At 30.2% G+C, this 22,744-nt stretch overlaps 1 protein-coding gene across 1 annotated transcript; it reads left to right on the forward strand.

The window, feature by feature from the left end:
- Positions 1-14,479: 14,479 nt before the first annotated feature.
- On the forward strand, positions 14,480-19,923 carry LOC114274551 (GABA transporter 1). Its single transcript, XM_082883167.1, is given in 8 exon segments — positions 14,480-14,710; positions 16,284-16,518; positions 17,161-17,257; positions 17,729-17,915; positions 18,013-18,111; positions 18,114-18,139; positions 18,228-18,461; positions 19,453-19,923. Coding segments are annotated over 8 exon segments (1,371 nt in total). The 5' UTR covers positions 14,480-14,598; the 3' UTR covers positions 19,834-19,923.
- The last annotated feature ends 2,821 nt before the right edge of the window (positions 19,924-22,744 follow it).

Raw genomic sequence — 22,744 nt, forward strand, 5'->3', positions numbered from 1 at the left:
ATTATCATTGTTATCGTCGCCATAAAACATACCATCATTTTACTACCAACATCACAGTTTCTATTATCATTTTCGCCACCTCTCCACCACCGCCTCTACTACTACAATCATTCACCTTCATAATCATTACCACCATTACCAATGATTTTTTTTTTTTAATTTTGGGCTCTCAAAAATCCAAACTACAAGTATGTTATTTTATTAGTTGGGCATATGAACACGTGATATTCCTGATCTATTAGATAATTTATGCAAACGGTAGCAATTTTTAATTAATTTGTTTTCTAATTAATTCTAAAATATTGAATTACCAAAATTTTAATATTTTTTAATCAAAACATGATAGCAATAATTATTTCATTGTCTTCAACTAGTGAAATTTCATTCTCTTCAAATAGTGAAATTTAGCCTTAATGTTTAGGTGAAATTTAACTATTAGCAAAGTGAAATTTCTAGTAAAGGAGTAAAAATTATAAAATTAAATGCCAAAGACGGATAAATGAGTAAATGTTTAGGTGAAATTTAACAATTAACATCATAAGCACATCTAATTTGACATTTCACTTTACACGTAGTTTATCTATCTAATCTAATTAGATATGTGGCATGATTAATGATTTGAATATCATCAAATTGGCCCTGCCATCTAATGGCGACGTAGAGCAACCATGTCAACACCATTATTCTCGCAACTTATAGTTTATGTGTTAGTATATTTATTGAAGGGTTTAATTGTATCATTTTCTAGAGGAGTAAATTGATATTTCATGATAGCTTTAGGGAGGCCAAATAATACAAGGCGTGTGGTACATTTTCGTAGAATTGCAGAAGAATCATGAGTTGAATGAGAGAAAAGTATGCTTTGAACCTTTTGACAATTGCCTCTACAAATTTTAAGTTTTCCATCGATAGAATAGAGAGAGACAGAGAGACATAAAGAGAAAGGTAAAAAAATATATAAATAAAGGCTCGTGATGGATCTAGATTACGGATAAGATAATGGGTCCGCCTTGGGATGCATAGAGTTTTCTTGCTTCATCATGTCCACAATCTTGGTTGTAAATTACTTCATTTCTGCCTAAAACTGATGTACAATGAGCATATTTAGGGCATCAATTTAAAATTTAATAGCAGGACAAAGTGAGAGGGAATACCTTGAATGGCTCATTATTAGTTCGAATCTAAATTCTAGATATGAAATGCAACCAAAGAGGAAACCCATTGTTCAAAAATAGAGTCTATAAGGCAAACTTCACTGATAAATTGTTGGTTTGTATACTATGCAATAGATTGGAACAAAATTTTATAAGCTTTACCAATAGTTCCATTTAGCACAAACATGAGGACCAATACTTAGATGAGCATCTTAACCAGCTTCAGCAACCAATTTAATAAATTTAATGAATTGATGATTCAAGAAGGATCCTAATAGAGTATAGCAGCTTATCTGTAATGGATACAGGGGCAACAAAGAAATGTTTGGCAAGTCATTTGTGCAATAAAATGAAGCCCTCACAACCCAGAAACTGTGAGAAGGCTGCCTAAAAAAGTATATTTAATTAAAAATTTCATTGTTCTATATAAATCTTAGGACTTATTATATAAATATATTCAATTTTGGTTGGGAATCCAAAAACAAGACTGAAAATGGTTCAAAATTATACATAAAACTACAATGACATGGGGAAAGAAGAAATCATTTCAAATAATCTATAAAATCTTAAGCAACATGGCAAGTTGGCAACTTGCTTTAGAATAAAAGGGAACTTACTTCTCCTTACTTTCCTTTTTTTTTTTTTCTTTTCTTCTTCTTCTTCTCAAAATGGCCCAATTATGGAGATATGCTTCAAGAGAACTTGAAAATAGAGTTAAAATTTGTTAAAGATAGGATATTTTTGCAATTATAAAAAATGCTTCGGGTTCTTTTTGACCATTACCAAAATACTTTATCAAGTTCTTATTTGCAAAAGAGCCAATGAAAGTGGTGGGCAAAATAGTATATAAGAAAGGGCACCATGTTACAAACTGATGGCAAAATGTGAAATAATTACAATTACACAGAAGGGGTTATAGAACTCTAATAACTATATAGCATATTAATTAGGATACAGGTTAGAGTGTAAATCCTTTCGAAATTAGGCCAAATTCCTACACTAAGAAATCAAGATAGATATAGAGGTCAACCAAAGAAAAAAATGAATTAATAGTAACCACAACTGTAGCCTCATGTGCAATCATTGTATTAGTTATAACAATACAATTCTCCAAAAATCAGTGGAATTTACCAAAATAGATAATGCAAAACCACATCCCACACAATGTGAATAGGTAGGTGAAATGTGATATCAAACTGAACTATATATAATCCAAGTTTCTATAGAACTAAGTCAATGGCTGAACAAGCATCGACTCCAATTGTACTAAATCAATACATTCGGAACAAAATTGTATCGTATGGATTCAAATTCCAGAAATCAACCTACCATGAATTGGATCTCTTGGCCAAAAAAAAAAAAAAAAAGTGACTTAGTCATGAAGCAATGAAGAACACTGGGGGGAAAAATGGTAAAAGCTTATTGATTAAATTGAGAGAAATTACCTGGTTTGAGTGGGCATGACCTGAAAAATGGAAGTGTCGAAACGAGTACTAGACTTCATGGTTGAAGAAATACCGATTAGATAAGTTTGAGTTCTTCAACACTAGTACTTGATCTCGCAAATCTGAAAAATCACAGAATGAGCATTGCTATGAAAATTTGTCTACATTTGGTCAAGAATAGGAAGTCTTGCAATATAAACTTAGAGCAAACATCAAAGGTATTTAAAATATGAACAATGCTAAAATGCTAAAATTCATCAAAATGTTCATGTAGAAAGAGGAATTGATAATGCTCATAACTATAGCACATGGAGAATAACAAAATAGCACGCATGTTATTGAAAATAAACAAAAGCCTGAACTACATTAAACTCAAGGAGTAACTTCCATCAAGAGCTATGGCATACATTGGCCTTGTTTGGTTTGTGTTTTGAGATGTTATTTCAAATAATTTTCAGGAGAGTTTAGAAACTTTGAAGAAAAAAAAAAAGTGATGATTGATGTGTCGTAGAGAGAAAAGTGATTTTAGAATTTTTTTTTAAAAATTCAACCAAACATGTTTTTGGAATTTTTTTCTCCAAAATCATGTTTTGAGATTCAAACCAAACATGCCCATTCAATTCAAGTTCATTTTGAGTATTCTATAAATCTATTGAGTTTTTGGAGTACTTATAAAAATCTAACAGTTCATGCTTCGGTCGAGCATCATTATCCATTCATGGCAAACACACTTTTTTTTTTCTTTCTGATTTGCAAAAATTAGAGATATGTCAATTAGCTTACATGCAAAAGATGGGCTTTCATTAAGCAATAAATTTGCTAAAGTAATAGAGTGAATTAAGGAAATCCAAATATATATATATATCATCATCATCATCTAAAACCCAGCCATATGAGAATCATCATCTAATATTGTATCAAAAAATTTATGAGGAAGCAATCACTCAAGTTCAACATCATAGCATCATAGGCTGAATTTCACGAATAACTAATACAAAATTCAATATAATCACTCAAAGAACAAAAAGGACACATAATTCCTAACATTTTAACATCGCATGTTTGTTCAGTTCAGTTTATTATATTTTATATATAAAATAATGTAAATGGGTGATTGCAATGGGTTTAGAAAATTAAGGAAATGCACTAACTTAAAATGAATGCCAAGAGAAATAAGCATGATATCAAGTCCTTAATTGAATCCACTCAATTCCTAGCAGAGAAACTATCACTATTGGAATCTGCGAATGGAGTATCAAATTCGATTAATAAATGTATTTCACAATCAACCAGTAACCCTTTAATGGAAGTTGAATTACAGTTGAATATAGAGATGAAAACAAAACAAATATCATTTACCTATTGAAGAAGAACCAGAGTCACTGCTAGAACTGCTCTAACTACTTGATCTAGTCACAAAAATAATAGCATCTAATGAACAACCGAGATTCTCAAACTAACAATTCTTAATTGTTTCAATCATAAGGGTTTTAACAATCATATTCATAAGTGATCAACTCAAAAACATAACACTAAAGTACTTAAAACTAATTACACAGAAATTGATCTTCAATTTGATATATAAATGTTGAGTTTTTTCTCTGTTTAGTCCAATCAATAATGCTAGTTATATCTATTTGACAAAAATGGCACCTACGAGAGCATAATTTCATAGGCAAAATGGTAAATTCAAACAACACCCGGAACCATAGATTATCTATAGAATAGTTTCAAATCAAGCACCAAGACAACTGCACAAGTCCAAATTATGCAATTTTCTAATGAAACAAAAAATGCCTAAAACCATAAATTTAATAGAAAGCAAAAAAAAAAAAAGAAAAAAAGAGAAGAAACTTGCAATGCAAGTGTGCATGTGTGTGAATTATTAAAACACCACATACTCTACAAGTAATTTAAAAAGTAAAACTATGGCTACAAGAAGCATAAATAGAATTGATTTTAAAAGTGTGAAGGAGATGGAGAAATCGATCGATCATGAAAAGAAAGAGACAGTTGGCACATGCCAAAAATCGATTGAGAGAGAGAGAGAGAGGTCCATATCTGATATCTAGTTTGAGAGAATACATTCACTTCAACGATGGAACCCAACAGAGGCTTGTAGTTCCGTTGTTGTTAGGAATCAAGGGTTATATAGAGATTCAACAATGAAACCCAACAAAGGCTTCTTTTTGTTAATGGAAATCAAGGGTTATACAGAAGAAGAGGAGGAGGGAGAGACGAAATGGAGAGAGTGAGGGAAGTGGGATGGAAATGAACAATGATACATAGCTCTAATTCAAGAGCTCTAAATATAGCTCTAATGAGTTGGCAAGTCAAAAGAAGATAAAAAAACACTAATAGAATGTACAATAATGTTTGGGAGCTTTAATTTGAGAGTTCTAATAGAATTCTAATAATGTGAAGAGTGCTCATGTGATTTTGGGGGCCACACTCCTCTCTCTCTCTCTTTTCCACCACATTAGGGCTTCTATTAGAATTAATATTTTAGAGTTATGTATCACTACTCTAAAAAGTAACAATAATTACACATGGTCTAGTGCCACATAATTAGAACTCCTTTATTTCTTTATTTTTTTTTATCAAATAATTAGAACTACTTTAGAGCTCTTATTTTAGAGCTACTAAATATTTTTGGATGGAAATAAGAGGGTTAACCAGTTGCCCCGGTTTTCAATCTTTCACCATTAAACAATTCAATGATCGTGATCAACTCTTTGTAATCTAAGGGTTAATAATTAGGTTGCATATGGTGTGCAACCTTCAAGGCACACTTAAACAGAACCCTAAAAATAAATGTTTAAAAAGAATTAGTAATCTTACCAATATAAAAGGTTAATCTTCAATATTGGGCAAAAATGTGCTTAATCAGTGATTTTTTCTTTTGTACCTGAGCTTTCTAATCAAGATAATTTCTTATGACAGATCAATGGTATAAATAAAAATAGAGTTAAATTTTTCTAATTTTCTCCTCAAATTTAAATAGCGACAAGGCACGCTAACAAAATACATAATTTAATAGTTAAAAAAATAAATTAGGCCTAAATACACACAAATCAAGACAATTGATGCTTTGTAATTCTCAAACAGGTAAGGGAATTCAAATTCATTAGCGTGCATTCTATTATTATTTAAGCATCATCTACTAGGTTGGAAGGTCTCGGGTCTCAAGTTGGCTTAAAAATCAGTATACGCAAATAAGCAAGATCAATTGTATAGAAAAATAGCGGACGAAAATCTAAACTGAAGAAACTGAAGAATTTAGAGTTTTATTATAATTATTTAAAATTAATTAGAATTTAATTATAATAATTAAAAGTTTAATTTTTATAGGATTTTATGAGATTATTTGGAGTTTGTTTATTTAATATATTTTTTGATTTTATATATATATATATATATATAACAGAGAACTAATAATTCAAATAGTACACTAGACAATTCCTATGTGCGTAAGTCAGAGAAATACATAGACCTCGTGGAGGTAGGGAAAAACAGTGACTTGATGTGCAGTGATGAAAGTCTCTTTTTAAAAGTGGATTAAAAGTTATTTATTAATTTTTAATTTATTTTAGATTATATTATTTTATATATTTTTTATATATATATTTTTTTAAAAATTAAAAAAAATAAAAAGTCAACTTTTAACTATCTTCTTAAAACACCCTAACTAAATAAACCCTTTGTCACTCTCTATCTGCCTTCAATTGACAGAAAAGCAAGGGCAAAGAAAAATTGGAACAATAATACTTAATTATTCAAAAATTATTTAAAATTATTATTTTGTGATTTAAATTTATTCTATATATAAATTGCACATTACACACATAAACTCAATCACAACCACATAATCTCATTCGAGATAAATTCTGAATAAATGAGGCTACATAGAATTCTTCAAATTAGAAAGTTCTCGATATTAAGATTTTATAAGATAAACCACATATAATATTTTCATACTAGTTGAGGCCCCTTAACATTTTTATAGAGAAAATCCATCATAGAGAATTTTTATCTCGACACAGAGAATTTCTCTAGTATAATCACAGAAAAATTTTATTGAGGGACCTTAGCTAATAAAAAAAATATATATTGGACTTCTTCTACCACTCAAAGTTAGAAAGAGATGTTTTACTAATTTATATATATATATATATGTATTTACTTGTTAAAAAAATATAGGTCCCATCATATCTATTTTCTTAAAACAAAATATAAAATTATGCATGGAAAAAATTTTAAATTATTATTTCTATATAAATTTTTTTGAATATTGAATGAGAAAGTAAATAATTTATTTTATTCTTTTCTTTTCCTTCCTTTTCTTTCTTTTTGTATCTTCTTGTATATTCTTGCCGTTTGATCAGAGCATAAAGCAATTAGAAAAAAAAAAAAAAAAAAATAAGGCTATAAATTTGAAGCGGTGTGTATGCACAAGCCTCCAAATGGGAAGATGTACAAAAAGAAAACTTTTATGTCGCGCGCACACACCTTCCTGGCAAAAGTCCAAGACAGTTTTCAACTAACCATAAAACAGTTTTCACCTAAATGAGAATGTTGATCTGTTCTCCTGGCCGGCCTTAACGTTTAGGTGTTCAAGGCGTCATTTTGAAAAATGGGGCTTTCTTGCATTAAAAAAAATAATTTATAAATAAAATAATAAGTTATAATTTTTTTATTTGTTTGTAACTATAAAAAAATTTACTTGCATATATAATCATTAAAATTATAAATAAAAATTCATTTTCATATATTAAGATAAGAAATAATCATTACAAATACTTTAAAAAAATAAAAATCTAGTTTTATTGCTTTTTTTTGGGCCTCGTGTTCAATTGAGCCTATTATATTTGGGCCTTTTTTTTTATATCTAAAATACAAAATTATATTTTGAGACCTTTATTTTTAGCCAAAATTTAGGGGCTCAAGACGTAGGCCTCTCTTGTCTGCCCTCAGGGCCGGTTTGTCTGTTTTACATAATGAAATACAGATTGATGATAAAATGGTAAGTTATACATGTGAACTCTATATTATGTACAGCATACTCTTATTCCGAATTTAGTCTATTATGTGAAATACATGTGTTCCTAAACTTATTAATAAAGTATTTCTTTTTTCTAGCCGTATTGTTGTTACTAGAATATTGAAATCTATCTTTATCAGCACACAAAAGTTAACAATTTACTATGATATTATAATTGATAATAAATTTTGTGTTTGTATTTCACTATTTACTTGATAGTTGCCTCTCTTATAAATGAGAGTTGAGATTACAATTAATAAATTTATCCCTTTTTAACAATCTAAACATTTAGATGATTTAGTGGTTAAAAATTATAAATTTTGTCAAGAAAAATAGAAAGAATAGAGAAAATTTAATGAAATAAAAATTAATACTTTTTTAATAATTATTTTTTACAAATTCAAGATTCAAATATGAAAAGCCTAATGGTATAGCCTAGGGGTGGGCGCGGGTCGGTTGCGGCCACAGAATCTCCAATTCGCAATCCGTCCGTCAGATTGGCGGATTAGAGAAAATCAATCCGCATTCGTCCGCCAATCCGACAGATGTGGATTGAGCGGATTGGCGGTTTGGCGGATGGATGCAAATCAGTTTGGTGGCTTGAAATTTTATAAATTTTAAACATAGTTCAACTTGTGCATTTCCAAAAAAAAAAAAAAAAAGGAAGAAAATATTATAGTCAATGACTTTAAAAAGTATTACAATTACTACATGTCTCATTCAAAGAAAGAAAGTTTGAAACTTTAGAATATCACAATCACTGCATGTCTCATCTACATGTTACAATCACAGCATGCCTTATCCACATAAAGTATTACAATCTGTGATTCTTAAAATATAAAAACAATTCAAACCACTAAAACCATGAACAGAGCAATAGTAGAGATTGTATGTGCCTGTATTGTTACATTTATATATGTTTTTGAAAACAAAAACCAACCAGTATATATCATATTTTTTATTTATTGCTTTTAGAGTTAGATTTAAAAACTAAAAAATATAGATAAATAATACGTTAATTTTTTTCAATTCAAAAAATATATTCATGTTGAAAACTTTTTTTCAACAGAATATTTGAACTCTTTTTCAATTGAAAACACCAACAAAATATTTAAACAAATTGAAAACACAAAGTCTTATAAATTACTAAGGATGCTCGAGGTTTGACAGTTCGGTTGCGGCCAAAGGAACCTCAAATCCGCCATCCGTCCGCCAAATTGGCAGATTAGGAAAAATTAATCCGCAACCGTCCGCTTATCATCACGCATCCGTCCAAAATGCAGCGAATTGATTCAGTTCGATCAATTTTAACGGATCGATATATCCGCTACTTATCCCTAATAGCCTGTAAAGTATACTGAGGTCCATCACACCATCTTAAGCTTTGACCACGCAAGATGGAATTATTAACACATAATTACAAATCAACGAAAACAGGATACAAGATTTTAAAATTGTAAGAATCGTATTATGTACATATTTTTAACGTGTTTTTCTATATGGATATGGCTTTTGTCCAGTTCGGGATCGAACTGAACCGTGTTGTTGAATTTGTGGGGGCCCACCACAGGTCTCGTTTTGGTAATCTGAACCGTTCAATGTGTAGAAATCGTCGAGTACTATATACTTGTAAAAAATCACATTGACCGGATATCGATAGTTATGTAATCAAAACAGTTTTTTGTCAACTGTTAATTTGTTTACCGTCCAATTTTTTTAATACGAAACTGATTTGATCATATAGCTATCGATATCCAATCAACGTGATTTTTTACAGGTATATAGTACTCGACGAGTTCTACACATTGACGGTTCAAATTATTAAAACGGGACTCGTGGTGGGTTCCCACGGGTCCAACAGCACGGACTGAAGCCATACCCTTTCTATATATTGAAAACTTACCCATCAACTTTAATAAATATCTTTTGTCAAATCACTGACATGTAATTCTCCTTCGAAGTGATAATAATAAGAGAAATGATTAAGAATTTTAAATTAAGAGATCTATGTGTGTGTGAGTCTCATGATGTTTTCATCTTATTTATTTATTTATTTATTTATCATTTGATTTTCTAACTCTAATTAGAACTCAAAATTTAAAGGAATGTGTCAATTATTATAATAATAATACCGGTCTATATTACCCACTCATTAGTTAGTGGTCAAGGAACCTCTTGATATCAAATCAAGTGGAATGAAAAATCTTTAAAGCTATAAATTATCGCTATAGCATATGACTTGTCTCCTCAATTATTGCTATAAATTTTCAGCCCATTTTAATACTGGTGAACATAATCTAGATTAGTTTGGATTGAGATAAAATTAAAATCAATTTATTATTTACAGTTTTTAAAAAATTGAAACTAATTCAATCCGTTTAAATTGTAGAACCTATCTCTTTAAACACGAATTGGATCAATTGATTGAGATAATCTTTTATTTTTTTTAATGTCAATTTTGTCCAAACATGAAGTTTCATTTTTACCGTCATCTATAACCTTCTAACCTTAATTTTCCAAACGCTTACCCTAGCCATTCCATCACCTCCGGCCGCCACAGCCCACCCTCCCTGTTATTGTCTGTCACCTATCAAGCAGTCACCACCATCTCTGACCATCACCTTCATAGCTCTTCACTGCCTCAACCCCCACTTTTTCTGTCCCGACTAGCCACTAACTCCACCGACAAGCATCTTTGGCCTCTCCTCCACCAACGCAGCCCATCTCCCAACCCTATACTGCCACAATCTATCTTTTCTACCATAACCTACCTCCACCACCTCCACCGATAAACAGTCCCAGCCTCTCCTTCACTATTGCAACCCATCTCAAAATCAAAACCTAAAATCGAACTCCCCCATAAGAGAGAGAGAGAGAGAGAGAGAGAGAGAGAGAGAGAGAGAGAGAGAGAAATGATCTGATTGCGAAAGTTGTTGGAGTTGCAATTTGGTCATCAAAAGTTGCAATCTATTTGTTGGAGGGCACTTGGGTAGTGATCTGTAATGCCACCACCATTGATACAATCGTCGTTGCCAGCTATGTCAGATCTAGATATCTCTCTATGGTTTGCAGTGGTGGTTAAGGGCAGATATAGGAGAGGGCTCGATGGTAGAAGAAGAAGAAAAAGAAGAAGGGTGTTGCGTCAGTCGAAGGTGGAGGGGAGGAAGTCGCCGGTGAGTGGGTTGCAAATTGGCTGTCGAAGGCAACAATAGAGGTGGAGGTTGGGAATGGGGGCTAGGTTTGGGTTTGGGTTTGGGTTTGGGTTTGGGTTTTGGAGTATAGTTAGTATTAAGACGGGGGTTTAAAGAGAAAATGAAGGAGACTCATTTTGTTAGGTGGGAATTCAAAGAAATGAGGGAGCCAAAGTGAAAAGGTAGGTGTTAATGATATCACTTTGCCTCCGTTGGGAAGTGGGTTGGCTTTTTGGCTATTTTAGCTTGGTTTGGGAAGGACTTTTTGATTTTTTGGTTTTTTTGTTTTTTTTTGTGAGAGATGATTGTAATGATTATTGGTTGGATTTGATGTTTTATTTTTTGTGGCTAAAATAGCCTATTTTATTTTTTGTGGCTATTTTAACCAAAAAAACCTGACTTTTTTCTTCCCAAACGGAACCTTTTATAATTGGGCTTTAATAAATCTAACAGCATGCAAGAAATCTTAACATCTGATTGTGATAAGCTGTAGTCATGCTTTTATAATGACTTTTATTAAGTTTATATTATCTATCTATCTATCTATATATATTGAGCTTATAATAGTCTTATGGACTTTTTCAAATAATAATAACAATAATAATTTTGATTCCTGTGGTATGTTTTATTCTATTTTTGTTTTTAGCTGGTATGTTGTCAAATTTTCCTAGGAGTACAGATATTCATCTAACATAGTCGAATTCAGCAGAGCAAAATAATAATAATAAAGAGCAACTAGAAGCCTTCTGATTACGCCATTTAGATAAGAAAATATGAGAACATTTGTAATCCATAATGTAACATCATTAATTAAATCAGTTTATTTTCTTTTAAAAAAAATTTAAATTAAAGAAATAAAAATGTCGACTATCTTCTCATGATCTTACAACCCAAAAACATGACTTTTAGCGGTGGTGTTTGAGAATTGATTTTTTTGTTATTTTTTATGAAATATGTAAAAAATATAAAAAATAATTTGATAACTTGTAGTGATTTTTTAATTAAAAATCAAAATTTCCAAACAATGGCTTGATATCGTATCATTTCGAAAAAGTTTCTATACAAAATTTTGAATAAATTATAAATGCACTCCTTGAGATTTGCTTAAAATACAGATTGTCTCCTGTGATTTGAAAAATTACAAATATCCTCTTATTAGAATTTTTTATTTAACAGAATTAACTAAACAAATGAAATTCATAATTGTTCTCCGATACAATAATAAAATTACCTAAATTATTAATTGAAACACATTTTTAATATCATTAAAAACTATTAATTGACTTGATAATTGATTAATAAAATGGGCGATTTGTTATGAAATTAGAAAGTTCAGGGGGTGGATTGTAATTTTCAAAATCACAGGGGGCGATTCGTATTTTAATCAAATCTCAGTGGGTGTATTTGTAATTTACCCTAAAATATTTTTGTATAAATATTATTTGGTTAATTACAAAATTAAAAAAAAAAAAATCCCAAAGTTTTACGCTTTTTTCACTTTAAACTCTAATGTTTCAATTTCGATAAAATAAACCTTGAAGTTCCATATCCATGTTTCAATTTATCTCCTCCTCCGTTTATCTCAATCTATGTAAAGTAACGAAAGGGGTTTAAAGTGAAAAATAATAGGGTTTAAAGTAAAAATTGCGTGAAAATGTTGGAGTTTTTTTTTGTGTGTGTGTAATTAACCATTTTTTAAAAATTAAAATAACTAAAAACAAAAAATGGTTAATTACAAAATAATCTTCAAGATTTCACATGTTTTTCACTTTAAATCCCAATATTTTTCATTTTAAACCCCCTCTGTTATCTTACACGGACAAAGATGGACGGAGGGACCAAATAAAAACACAGATGAAACTCTAAACTTTAATTTGTCAAAATTGAAATACTAAAATTTAAAATAAAAAATGCACAAAACCTTAAGTTTTTTTTTTTTTTTTTTTTTTTTTATAATTAACCCTATTAATTTGACATATGTGTCATGTTTCACACCCAAAGCCTTTTAATTTCAACAACACCAACACACATTATTTGGTAAAGGATTTTATATAAATTTTTTCATGAATATCATTATTCAAATGGGATTTACACATTTATTACATGTATTTTGCTCGAAGCATTTTCTCAATAAATAGTGTAATATAAACAGATATATTTTACAAAATTTTTTTTTTGAATTGATGTGCACCTATTATATTAGGTGTGAGCATGGTCTGGATTGATTCAATATAGGACTAAACCAATGACTGAATCATTAATTATGGTTCCATAAAATATAAGACCAAATCAAATCATAAAAATCTTGGAATCAAACTAGATTTTATTAATAACACGCTGTTGGATTTAGTTTGGAATTCCGATTTTTAAAAATCTTGTTATCATTAGCAACATAATCACAAAATATAATTCACAATTTAAGAATTGTTTATATGATTGTCTAAAATTAGCTCGACCACTATCCAAATAGAGGATTACAACTTATATATATATATACATATATTAATAAGATATTTGAGTATTTACAATAAGTAACAAATTATATACGTATATATATATTTAAATAGTTTGGCTCGATTTCAAATTATTTATTCATTTTATGATGGTGCAAGTCTTCTCTGTGCATGGTGCGAGTTTATTCACGTGCTTCATGTAAGTCCTTCATGTGTGTCAATGTTGCACCAGAAAAAATTCTCATATATAGTACAATTATTTTGTAAGTGCCCAAACTATTTATAATTAGCTCTAACTATAAAATCAAGAATCCAATCATTCATTGAAAAAATCAAATCAAATTGCGTGATTTAATATGAATCGAATTGATTTGTGATATTTTCTATTTTTTCTCACCCCTATATTAGTAAATCAAAAACCATTTCACATTTCAACATTTTATCACAGCTTGTTTAGTTCCAATTTTTTGAATTCAATTTTCTGAAAATTGAATTTTTTGTTTTCCTTCTTTTTAGTGATTTTAAAAAAAAATATTTTAAGCAAATTTTTTACCTTCTAAATACACTTAAAAAGTATAATATCTGTGAAAAAAAACTTTCAATTTTTAATAAATATCAAAAATACAAAAAAAAAAAAATTCAATACATTTTTGTATTCTTGTATATTTATTAATTTTTATAATATTTTACTTTTTAAGTACATCTAGATTAGGTGCATTTAATAAAAAGTAAAAAAAATACTTAAAATATTTAAAAAAATTTATTAAAAACAAAAAAAATACGAAAAACAAAAAACTCAATTTTTTAAAAATTGAAACATTATTATTTCTCACATCAGTATGTTAAAAAACAGAAATAAAAAAATGTTAGCAGAATAATTTATTTTGAAAAAATTATAATTCGGTGCACTTTCAAAAAAATAATTTTAAATTTATGACTTTAATTATTAATATTAATAAAATTTATCACTAATTTATAAATATTTTTCAAATTTTTTCATTGATTTTCTCAATAGAAGTCAAAAGAGTTTTCAACTAAACATTAAAAAATGCTTTTGCTTTTTGTCTTGACATGGGTTTCTTTGTTATATACCCCAGCATATGAAAATGTTTAGCTCCCAGTTGAACAACGAGGTATGTTTGACTTGACTACGGATGCCGTAGATGACTTTGCTACTGAGGATACTATCCCCCACCCTACTTAATTTCAACCTTTCCTTTTGCATCCAAACTAAACCAAACCAAACCAAACCAGTATCTTACACTCATCACTCTTTGTGTGTGTGAGAGAGAAAATAGAGTGAAAGAGAGAGAGATGGTGAGTGTGGCACCGAACTCTGGGAATGTACCGGAAACATATGGAGAAAATGGCATCAACCTGCCCAAAGAACTCGATGCTGGAGTTCTGTTTGTCCTTAAATCCCGAGGTATGTTTGACTTGTATAGAATAAGATAAGATGAGGAAGGATTGGAGTGAAACTCTGCATTTTTTATTTTCTAATTTTTTTATGTATCCTTTGAATGCTTTTTAGTTGAGGTGAATAATTGTGGAGTCTTTGAATCTACTTTAATACATGTGACTTTTGAAAGTGATAGTATTACTATGAAGAAGTATAGAGGATTAGATTAGAGTATGAATGGGAGCCAAAGAATTGGGATTTTAAGTCATGATGCTAGGTCTAATCGTGTGTTCTGTAATGGTGAGATGGAAACCTTAAACCATGTTATTTGGAAAATTTGGACAAATCTACTGAGTTGGTGGAGACTGCAATGGCAACCCCTCATAATGTTATTGTTGGACTGGTGGAGATGTTTCATATGGAGGAAATTTGACAACAAAGTCTGGGATGCTATTCCAATGGCTACTTTTTGGTCCATTTGGAGGATGAGGAATGACTGTGTTTTTAATGGAAAACAACCTATGATGGAGGAATTGTGTGAACTGATAAAGATAAGGGTTGCCTTATGGTTTAAAGCTCATTCAAGTGAGTGTTTGTACTCAATACAAGATTTGGTGGACAATTCACAGCGACTAAGGAACATAACACAATAGAGTTCTGGTTGGGCTGGTGAGTGGTGTGTCCTGTAGTAGGAGTGGTTTGGAGTTCGTGTTTTCTTTGATCCTTGTTGGTTTCTCACCAACTTGAGGCCAGTGCTAACACATGATTATGTAGGCTATTTTGTGCTAACCTAGTTGGGATTGGAAGCTCTAATACATTTTTATTGATGTATTTTGCATATGTAAATATGTTGTTTTCATTAATAAGTCTCTTTTTTTTACTGATAAAAAAAAAATAATAATAATGGTAATTATGAATGGGAGTCTAACCCAATTTTTGAGCAAAAGATTGTGAAGATGGAGAATATCAAATTCATCAAATGATGAGATTTATGTAAAAGGATTTTGATATTTTGATATTTTGAATATCTATATATATTTGTATCCATACTATTTAGGATACGCAAGCTATAAATTCAATTTTGAATTTTTTTTTATGCAACAATAATTTGAAAGATGATATTACTTTTACTTATTTGTCTATTTGCTTAATATTTCACTTATTTGTCCAATGTCACTTATTTGTCTATATACATTTATCTATTCACTTATTTATCTAGTGTCACCTATTTATCCATCTAACTATTTATCTGTCTATATTACCACAACCCACGTCCCATTACTTTTCTAATCAATTTTTCGACGACCGGCGACAATGGGTAAAAATGAAAAGAATTATCTTTCAAAACAATAATTTATATTTCTTATAATCAAAATAAAACAATTCATAGACCTAATGCCATACACCCTCCTACAAATGGACTTATCCACAAATTTTCCTATTATTTAAGTTAATTTATAAACGAATTGAGGAAAATATATGCACATATATGGCCTTAATTAAGATGCACTTACAAATATGCATATTTTTAAGTGAATATTTTTAATGTGGGTACCTAAGTAAATTTACCTAGCAACAATATTCCATGTTCCATCTGTAGGGTCGTGGTTGCACTGTGGTTACCACTTGACGACAGCGATAGTTGCGCCGGCACTGCTGAGCCTTCCTTTTGCATTTGGGTTGTTGGGTTGGGTTGGTGGAGTTGTGTGCTTGACCATGGCAGCTCTTGTCACCTTCTACTCTTACAATCTTCTCTCTTTGGTTCTGGACCATCACGCTCAGCTTGGGAAACGTCAGTTACGTTTCCGGGACATGGCCCATGACATTTTAGGTATGTTGCTTGAGACATTGCATAAGAAGACTTCCTTTCAGTTTTCTAATTTGAATTGGAAGATCCAATTTGTACTTTTAGGGTTCAATTTAGTAATTCAAACCGTTCAAATTTTAGGCCTCGTTTGGGAACCCTCATTTTTAGTCAAAAAGTCAAAAAGTTACTAAATTAGCCAAAAAACCAACAACCCATACAAAAAAGTCAAAGATTCTTTTTTCTCTCTACTTTTTGCACATTTTTTCGTAAAAAGCCAAAGAGTCATCCTAAACATTCTAGTTTTTTTTAGCTCATATTTTAACCAAATAGCTAAAAAATTACTAAATTAACCTGTTGCCAAACATACTAGTGTTTAGTACTTCTTGTATAAATTATCCATATAAAACTCAAATTGATCACATATTAGTAACATGTTTGAATCATATATATATACGTATGAGCCCGCAAAACACTAAACTACACCCTTTAATTCAATAGAGGGAAGCCTCCTCCAATATTTTTATGTTGCATCTATAAATATTTTTACGTATGGGATGTGCCACCTTTAAATTGGTTTAACCAAATCAGATTTATATTTTTTTGTACCAATCATATATTTAACTTTAGTACTGTATGTTTCTCCAAAACTTTGAATGTTTGAATTGGACAGGACCTGGATGGGCAAGTATTTTGTGGGACCACTTCAATTGGGAATATGCTATGGTGCAGTTATTGCTTGTATACTTCTTGGAGGCCAGAGCCTCAAGGTTAGTTAGTTACCAGTTTGGACCATTCAATTTTTTTTGAGTTTGGTTGATCTCGGTAATTCAAATCACCTAACTTGTAAACCTCATCAGGAAGATTATTTCTTACAAAAATTTAAATTGATAGATTATTGGTAATCACTTCATTGGATTCCAAAATTATACTAAAAAAATATAATCACCTCGTTGTTGCTGAAATACAAAAACAAAATAGAAAATTTTTGGGCAAATTACGTCAGTTATGTTTGTATTTTGGTTTTTTTAACCATCTTAGTCTTTATAATTTAATTGGCTCTATTTTGATTCTAAATTTATGATTTTATCTCAATTTAATCTAATTGATTGCAATTGTTAAGATTTTTTAATGAAAAATATGAATATAAGTAGCATGTATTATGTTTTTAGGTGTAAAATCGATTCTTTTAACATTGATGTGAAACAGTTGTTTATAATTCATTTTGGTCTTGTTTGCAGTTTATTTACTTGCTCTCCAAGCCAAATGGGAATTTACAACTCTACCACTTTGTGGTAATTTTTGGAGCCCTGATGCTTGTATTGGCACAAATGCCATCTTTCCACTCCTTAAGGCACATCAACCTCATCTCCTTAGTACTGTGTCTTGCTTACTGTGCTTGTACCACAGCTGGTGCTATATACATTGGTAATTAATTAATTAAATCACAATTACCATCAAGCATGAGAATTTTCTTCACAATTAATCCGTTTTTCTTACTTTATATAGAGTCACTATTTTGCAGGATATTCCAAAAAAGCACCTGTAAAGGACTATTCTATAACTAGAGTTGGCATTAATCGCATTTTTGGTGTTTTTAATGCTATTTCAATCATTGCGACCACAGCAATGGAATTATTCCCGAAATACAGGTTTTCCAAGTTTTTTTTAAAAAATAAAATAAAAAATAACCTATGAATTTTACATTTTGCATTCAAATGTGGATATGAAATTTTGCAGGCGACGATAGCAGCCCCGGTGACCGGGAAAATGTTCAAAGGACTTTTGGTATGTTACGCTGTTGTGGTCTTTACATTTTTTAGCGTCGCCATATCCGGTTATTGGGCATTTGGAAATCAGTCTAAAGGATCAATTCTTCAAAATTTTATGGTTGATGGGAAGCCTTTGGTGCCTAGGGGGTTTCTTTTGATGACCAATGTATTCACTCTCTTGCAAGTGATAGCTGTTGTTCTGGTAATACTCTACTCTAATTATTACTGATATATAAAACCTATCTAATGGTGAGTTTAATTAAAGTATTGGGCAAAATACATTAATAGTCTCTGCTCCTTATTTATTTATTTATTTTTGTATCATTTAGGTTTATGCGGGTTTAATTGACTCAATCAAAATTAACTTTGAATTTTGTGTTAATTTGGTCAAATCGAAAACAGTCGACAGCATTTTTGACAAAAAAGAAAAAAAAAGAAACATACATGGATGACACATGTGACCTATGAGTAACTCACCAAGTTAGATGAGATATTAGTAAATTGACCATCTTGTTCTTAAAACACAATATATGTTGTCCACATGCCTATTTTTTGTCCAAAATCCTAACAAAGGTTATCAATTGAATTAATTTGATATGAAATTTAAAATTCAGAATCAAAATCAAGTTAATTGAAAGTAAAAATCAAAATATAAAAACTAGCAAGATAATTTGTCACTACTTAGAAAGATAAATCACTAAATTTCATCCAAAAATTGACAAGCTACGGCACAGTCTCTCACTATGTATATATAGATAAAGACTATGATACACACTTCTCAAAATGTGTGTATCATATACACATTATAACTAAACAGTGAAATAACATAACTCCATATTTTCTAAATCATAACTAAAAAAAAAAGAGAAGTCATAACTATACAATACATGAGGCATAACAAAAAATTTTATGAGTCAAAACTTAAATAATATCATAGCTAAAAAATAAAATAACATAGCTAGGGGTGCATATGTTACATCCCTGTCATAGAATATGCATAATAAAATTTCCCATATATATATATATATGCATGTTGTTTCCACCAAAGTGCATGGTCAATACAAACTATATTAGTTGGGATATTCCTTCTGCCTTTGATTTTTTTTTTCCCTTCATCTTTATTATCTCAATATACTTCATAGTTTTGAGTTAATAATTTTTTTTTTTTTTTTTGCCAATAAACAAAAATACAGACGTACTTGCAACCAACAAACGTAGTGATCGAGCGCAAGTTTGCAGATCCAAAGAAGGGTCAATTCTCCATTCGCAATGTCATGCCACGGTTGATTTTTAGGTCATTGTCCATTGTCATTGCCACACTTTTGGCTGCCATGTTACCTTTCTTCGGTGACATCATGGCGTTATTCGGGGCGTTTGGATGCATTCCTTTGGATTTCATTCTCCCTATGATTTTTTACAATGTGACATTCAAACCCTCCAAGAAAAGCATAATATTTTGGGGAAACACATTCATCGCAACGATCTCCATAGTGTTATCGTTGGTCGGAGCAGTGGCATCAGTGCGACAAATTGTTCTTGATGCAAAAACCTATCGTTTGTTTGCTAACATGTAAATATATGTAATGTTGAGAGCAGCATAAGAAATGGACAATATGATATTGTTGACATCATAATTTACTTTTTCATCGATTGTGGTTTGTTAATTATGGCCAAATTTAATTATAGTCTGTTGAATGAGACCATAGACTATTTTTTAAAAATAACGTTGGCTACATTTGCTATTATTATTATCCATGTCAACAGACATGCTGACGCGGCATGACAGGTATGTTAATGACGTGACATGATAACATGTTAAATGTAGAGTTAAAAGAGTTAGCGGCTATAGCCATTTGAAAGTCAGGTTCTAGAATCAAGACCAGGTCAAAGTACAAAATCTGCAATTATGGGTTTAGATCACCTCTCTCTTTCTCTCTCTCTCTCATGCGGCAGAGCTTATAAATATGTCAAGGGAGATACAAGTAAGACACACAACCCAACTCATACAAACGTGAATTCTAGAAGTAGTTTCTATCTAGGGGTAGTCACTTAGCATCTAGAAGTAGTCCAGCTATATCTTATTACTACAACTCTCTGTCGATTGGTTATTTTACTATTTTTTTTTTATTTTTTTTTAAGTTTATGTAACTTATAACAAGTCATAATTTTATCAATTTAATACCAATTTAGTTCTCTTTTTCTATATTTTTCTTCATTTATTTTCCTCCAAAGAAGTCATTAATCTGTTTAAGACATAAAACTCAACCACAAGCTTAATCTATTATTATTTTGTAAAAACTAAGTTTTGTCTGTCAATTGACCTTAACAAAATTTTTGCTAATGGATATGTGAAATTATGAATGATGTTAAAGAGCACTCCCTTTATGTCCAATGTTAAATTTACTTAAGCGATTAATAATTACAACAAAAGTAATTTATGGTGACGAAAAGTAGTGAAGAAAATAAATTTCGTCACTAAATAAAAATAATCCGTGACGAATTATAAAATTTTGTTACATATAATAAAAAAATAAAAATAATAGGTGACAAAATTTATTTTCGTCAACTTCTTTTTAGGTGAGGAAAAATTAAGTTTTGTCACTAAAGGTTTTCTGGCTAATTTTTTTTTGGTAGCGCCAAAATTTTGAGAGAAAAAAATTTGTCACAAATTATAAAATTATTAGTGAAGAATATATTTTCGTTACCGATAATTTATATATATATATATATATATATTGAGAAACTTGATTTTAAATATTTTAAGACCATTTGGTGAGAAATATACTTTTGTTATTAATAATTTTTAATATTTTGAAACTTTTTAGCGAGGAAATTATTGTCACTAATTTTGGAGGGAAAATTTTGACATATTAGGCGGTAATGAAAAAAAAAAAAAGACTATTAACTTCCCCCTCCCCTCTTTTCTCCTCTTTTTTTTTTTTGTTTATCAGTTTTTCTCTCCCCTCTCTCTCTCCCTCTCTCTCAAAACAAAACACAAGTTAATTAGCTCTCTAAGTAACTTATGGTGATGAAAAGTAGTGAAGAAAATAAATTTTGTCACTAAATAAAAATAATCCGTGACAAATTATAAAATTTTGTCATATATAATAAAAAAGTAAAAATAATAAGTGACGAAATTTATTTTCATCAATAAATACTTTTTTTTAGGTGAGGAAAATTAAATTTCGTCACCAAATATTTTGCCTCTTATTTTTTTGGGTGGCACCAAAATTTTGAGACTTTTGGTCAGAAAAGAATTTGCCACCAATTATAAAATTATTAGTGAAGAATATATTTTCGTCACCAATAATTTTAAATAGTTTAAGACCATTTTGTCGGTAATAATTTTTAATATTTTGAGACCTTTTGATGAGAAAATTATTTTGTCACTAATTTTGAAAGTAGAATTTTGACATATTGAGCCGTAGTGAAAAAAAATAGACCACTATTCCTCCCTTTTTGTGTTTGTTAGTTTTCCTCTCATCTCTCTCCCCCTCTCTCTCTCTCTCTCTCTCAAAAAAAAAAAAAAAAAGGTTAGCTGTCGTCCTTTAGCACCCCTTGCCCTCCTTCAGCATGTTCTTCTTCAGCGCCGCCACCAACGTTGCCCGTTCTCCTCTTTCAGTGGCGCCAAGAGGTCGCATCTCCGAGCCCATCCACCCGTCTCCTTTAGTGCCGTGTGTTCTCTTCCATCAGCGCCTCTTATCATTCGATTTCTCTGTTTTGTATTTTCAGGTATGGGTCCTCTCTTTCTCTCTCTCAATTTCTCTATTTTTCTATCTTTGTTTTCCCTAATTTTCAGAATTAATCACCTTGCTTGGTTTCCAGTTTTTCAAAACACTTTTCAAAAAATTCTACTTTCTTATTTTCCGTATTTTTTTGTTTTTACTTAATTTTTTTAATATTTTAAGCAATTTTTTTTTAAATTTTTTAGACACACCTAACATAAATACACTTAAAAAGTAAAAAAATTGTAAAAAAAATCTTTTAAAAATTCACTAAATACCAAAAATATAAAAAAATACAAAAATTCAGTAATTTTTTTTTATATTTTTATGTATTTATTAATTTTTTAAAATATTTTTTCATAAATTTTTTACTTTTTAGATACATCTAAGTAAGGTGCATCTAAAAAAATAAAAAAAATGTTTAAAATTTAAAAAATATTCACTAAAAACAAAAAAACACAAAAACCAAAAAAGTCAATTTTTAAAAAACTTAATCCAAAAAACTCAAACCAAACTCACAGTGAATGTTTTCCCTGATTTTCGAAACTAATGAGACATGCAGTGTCCCATATGTGATTTTTTCGGACTGCATTTTGCATTTAAATGTTATGATTTCTTTGGATTGAATAGTAGAGACATGGTTGATTTGATTGCTAATGTTTCTCCCAGGTAGGCAGGTAGACAATTACTTATTTGTTTGGTTGTTTTCACAACATTGATTGACTTCCGTTGCCTTCACAGTTTTCCCTTATTGAATAGG

The sequence above is a fragment of the Camellia sinensis genome, chromosome 8, assembly GCF_055761805.1.
Source record: "Camellia sinensis isolate YWXY chromosome 8, ASM5576180v1, whole genome shotgun sequence".
Taxonomy (NCBI): domain Eukaryota; kingdom Viridiplantae; phylum Streptophyta; class Magnoliopsida; order Ericales; family Theaceae; genus Camellia; species Camellia sinensis.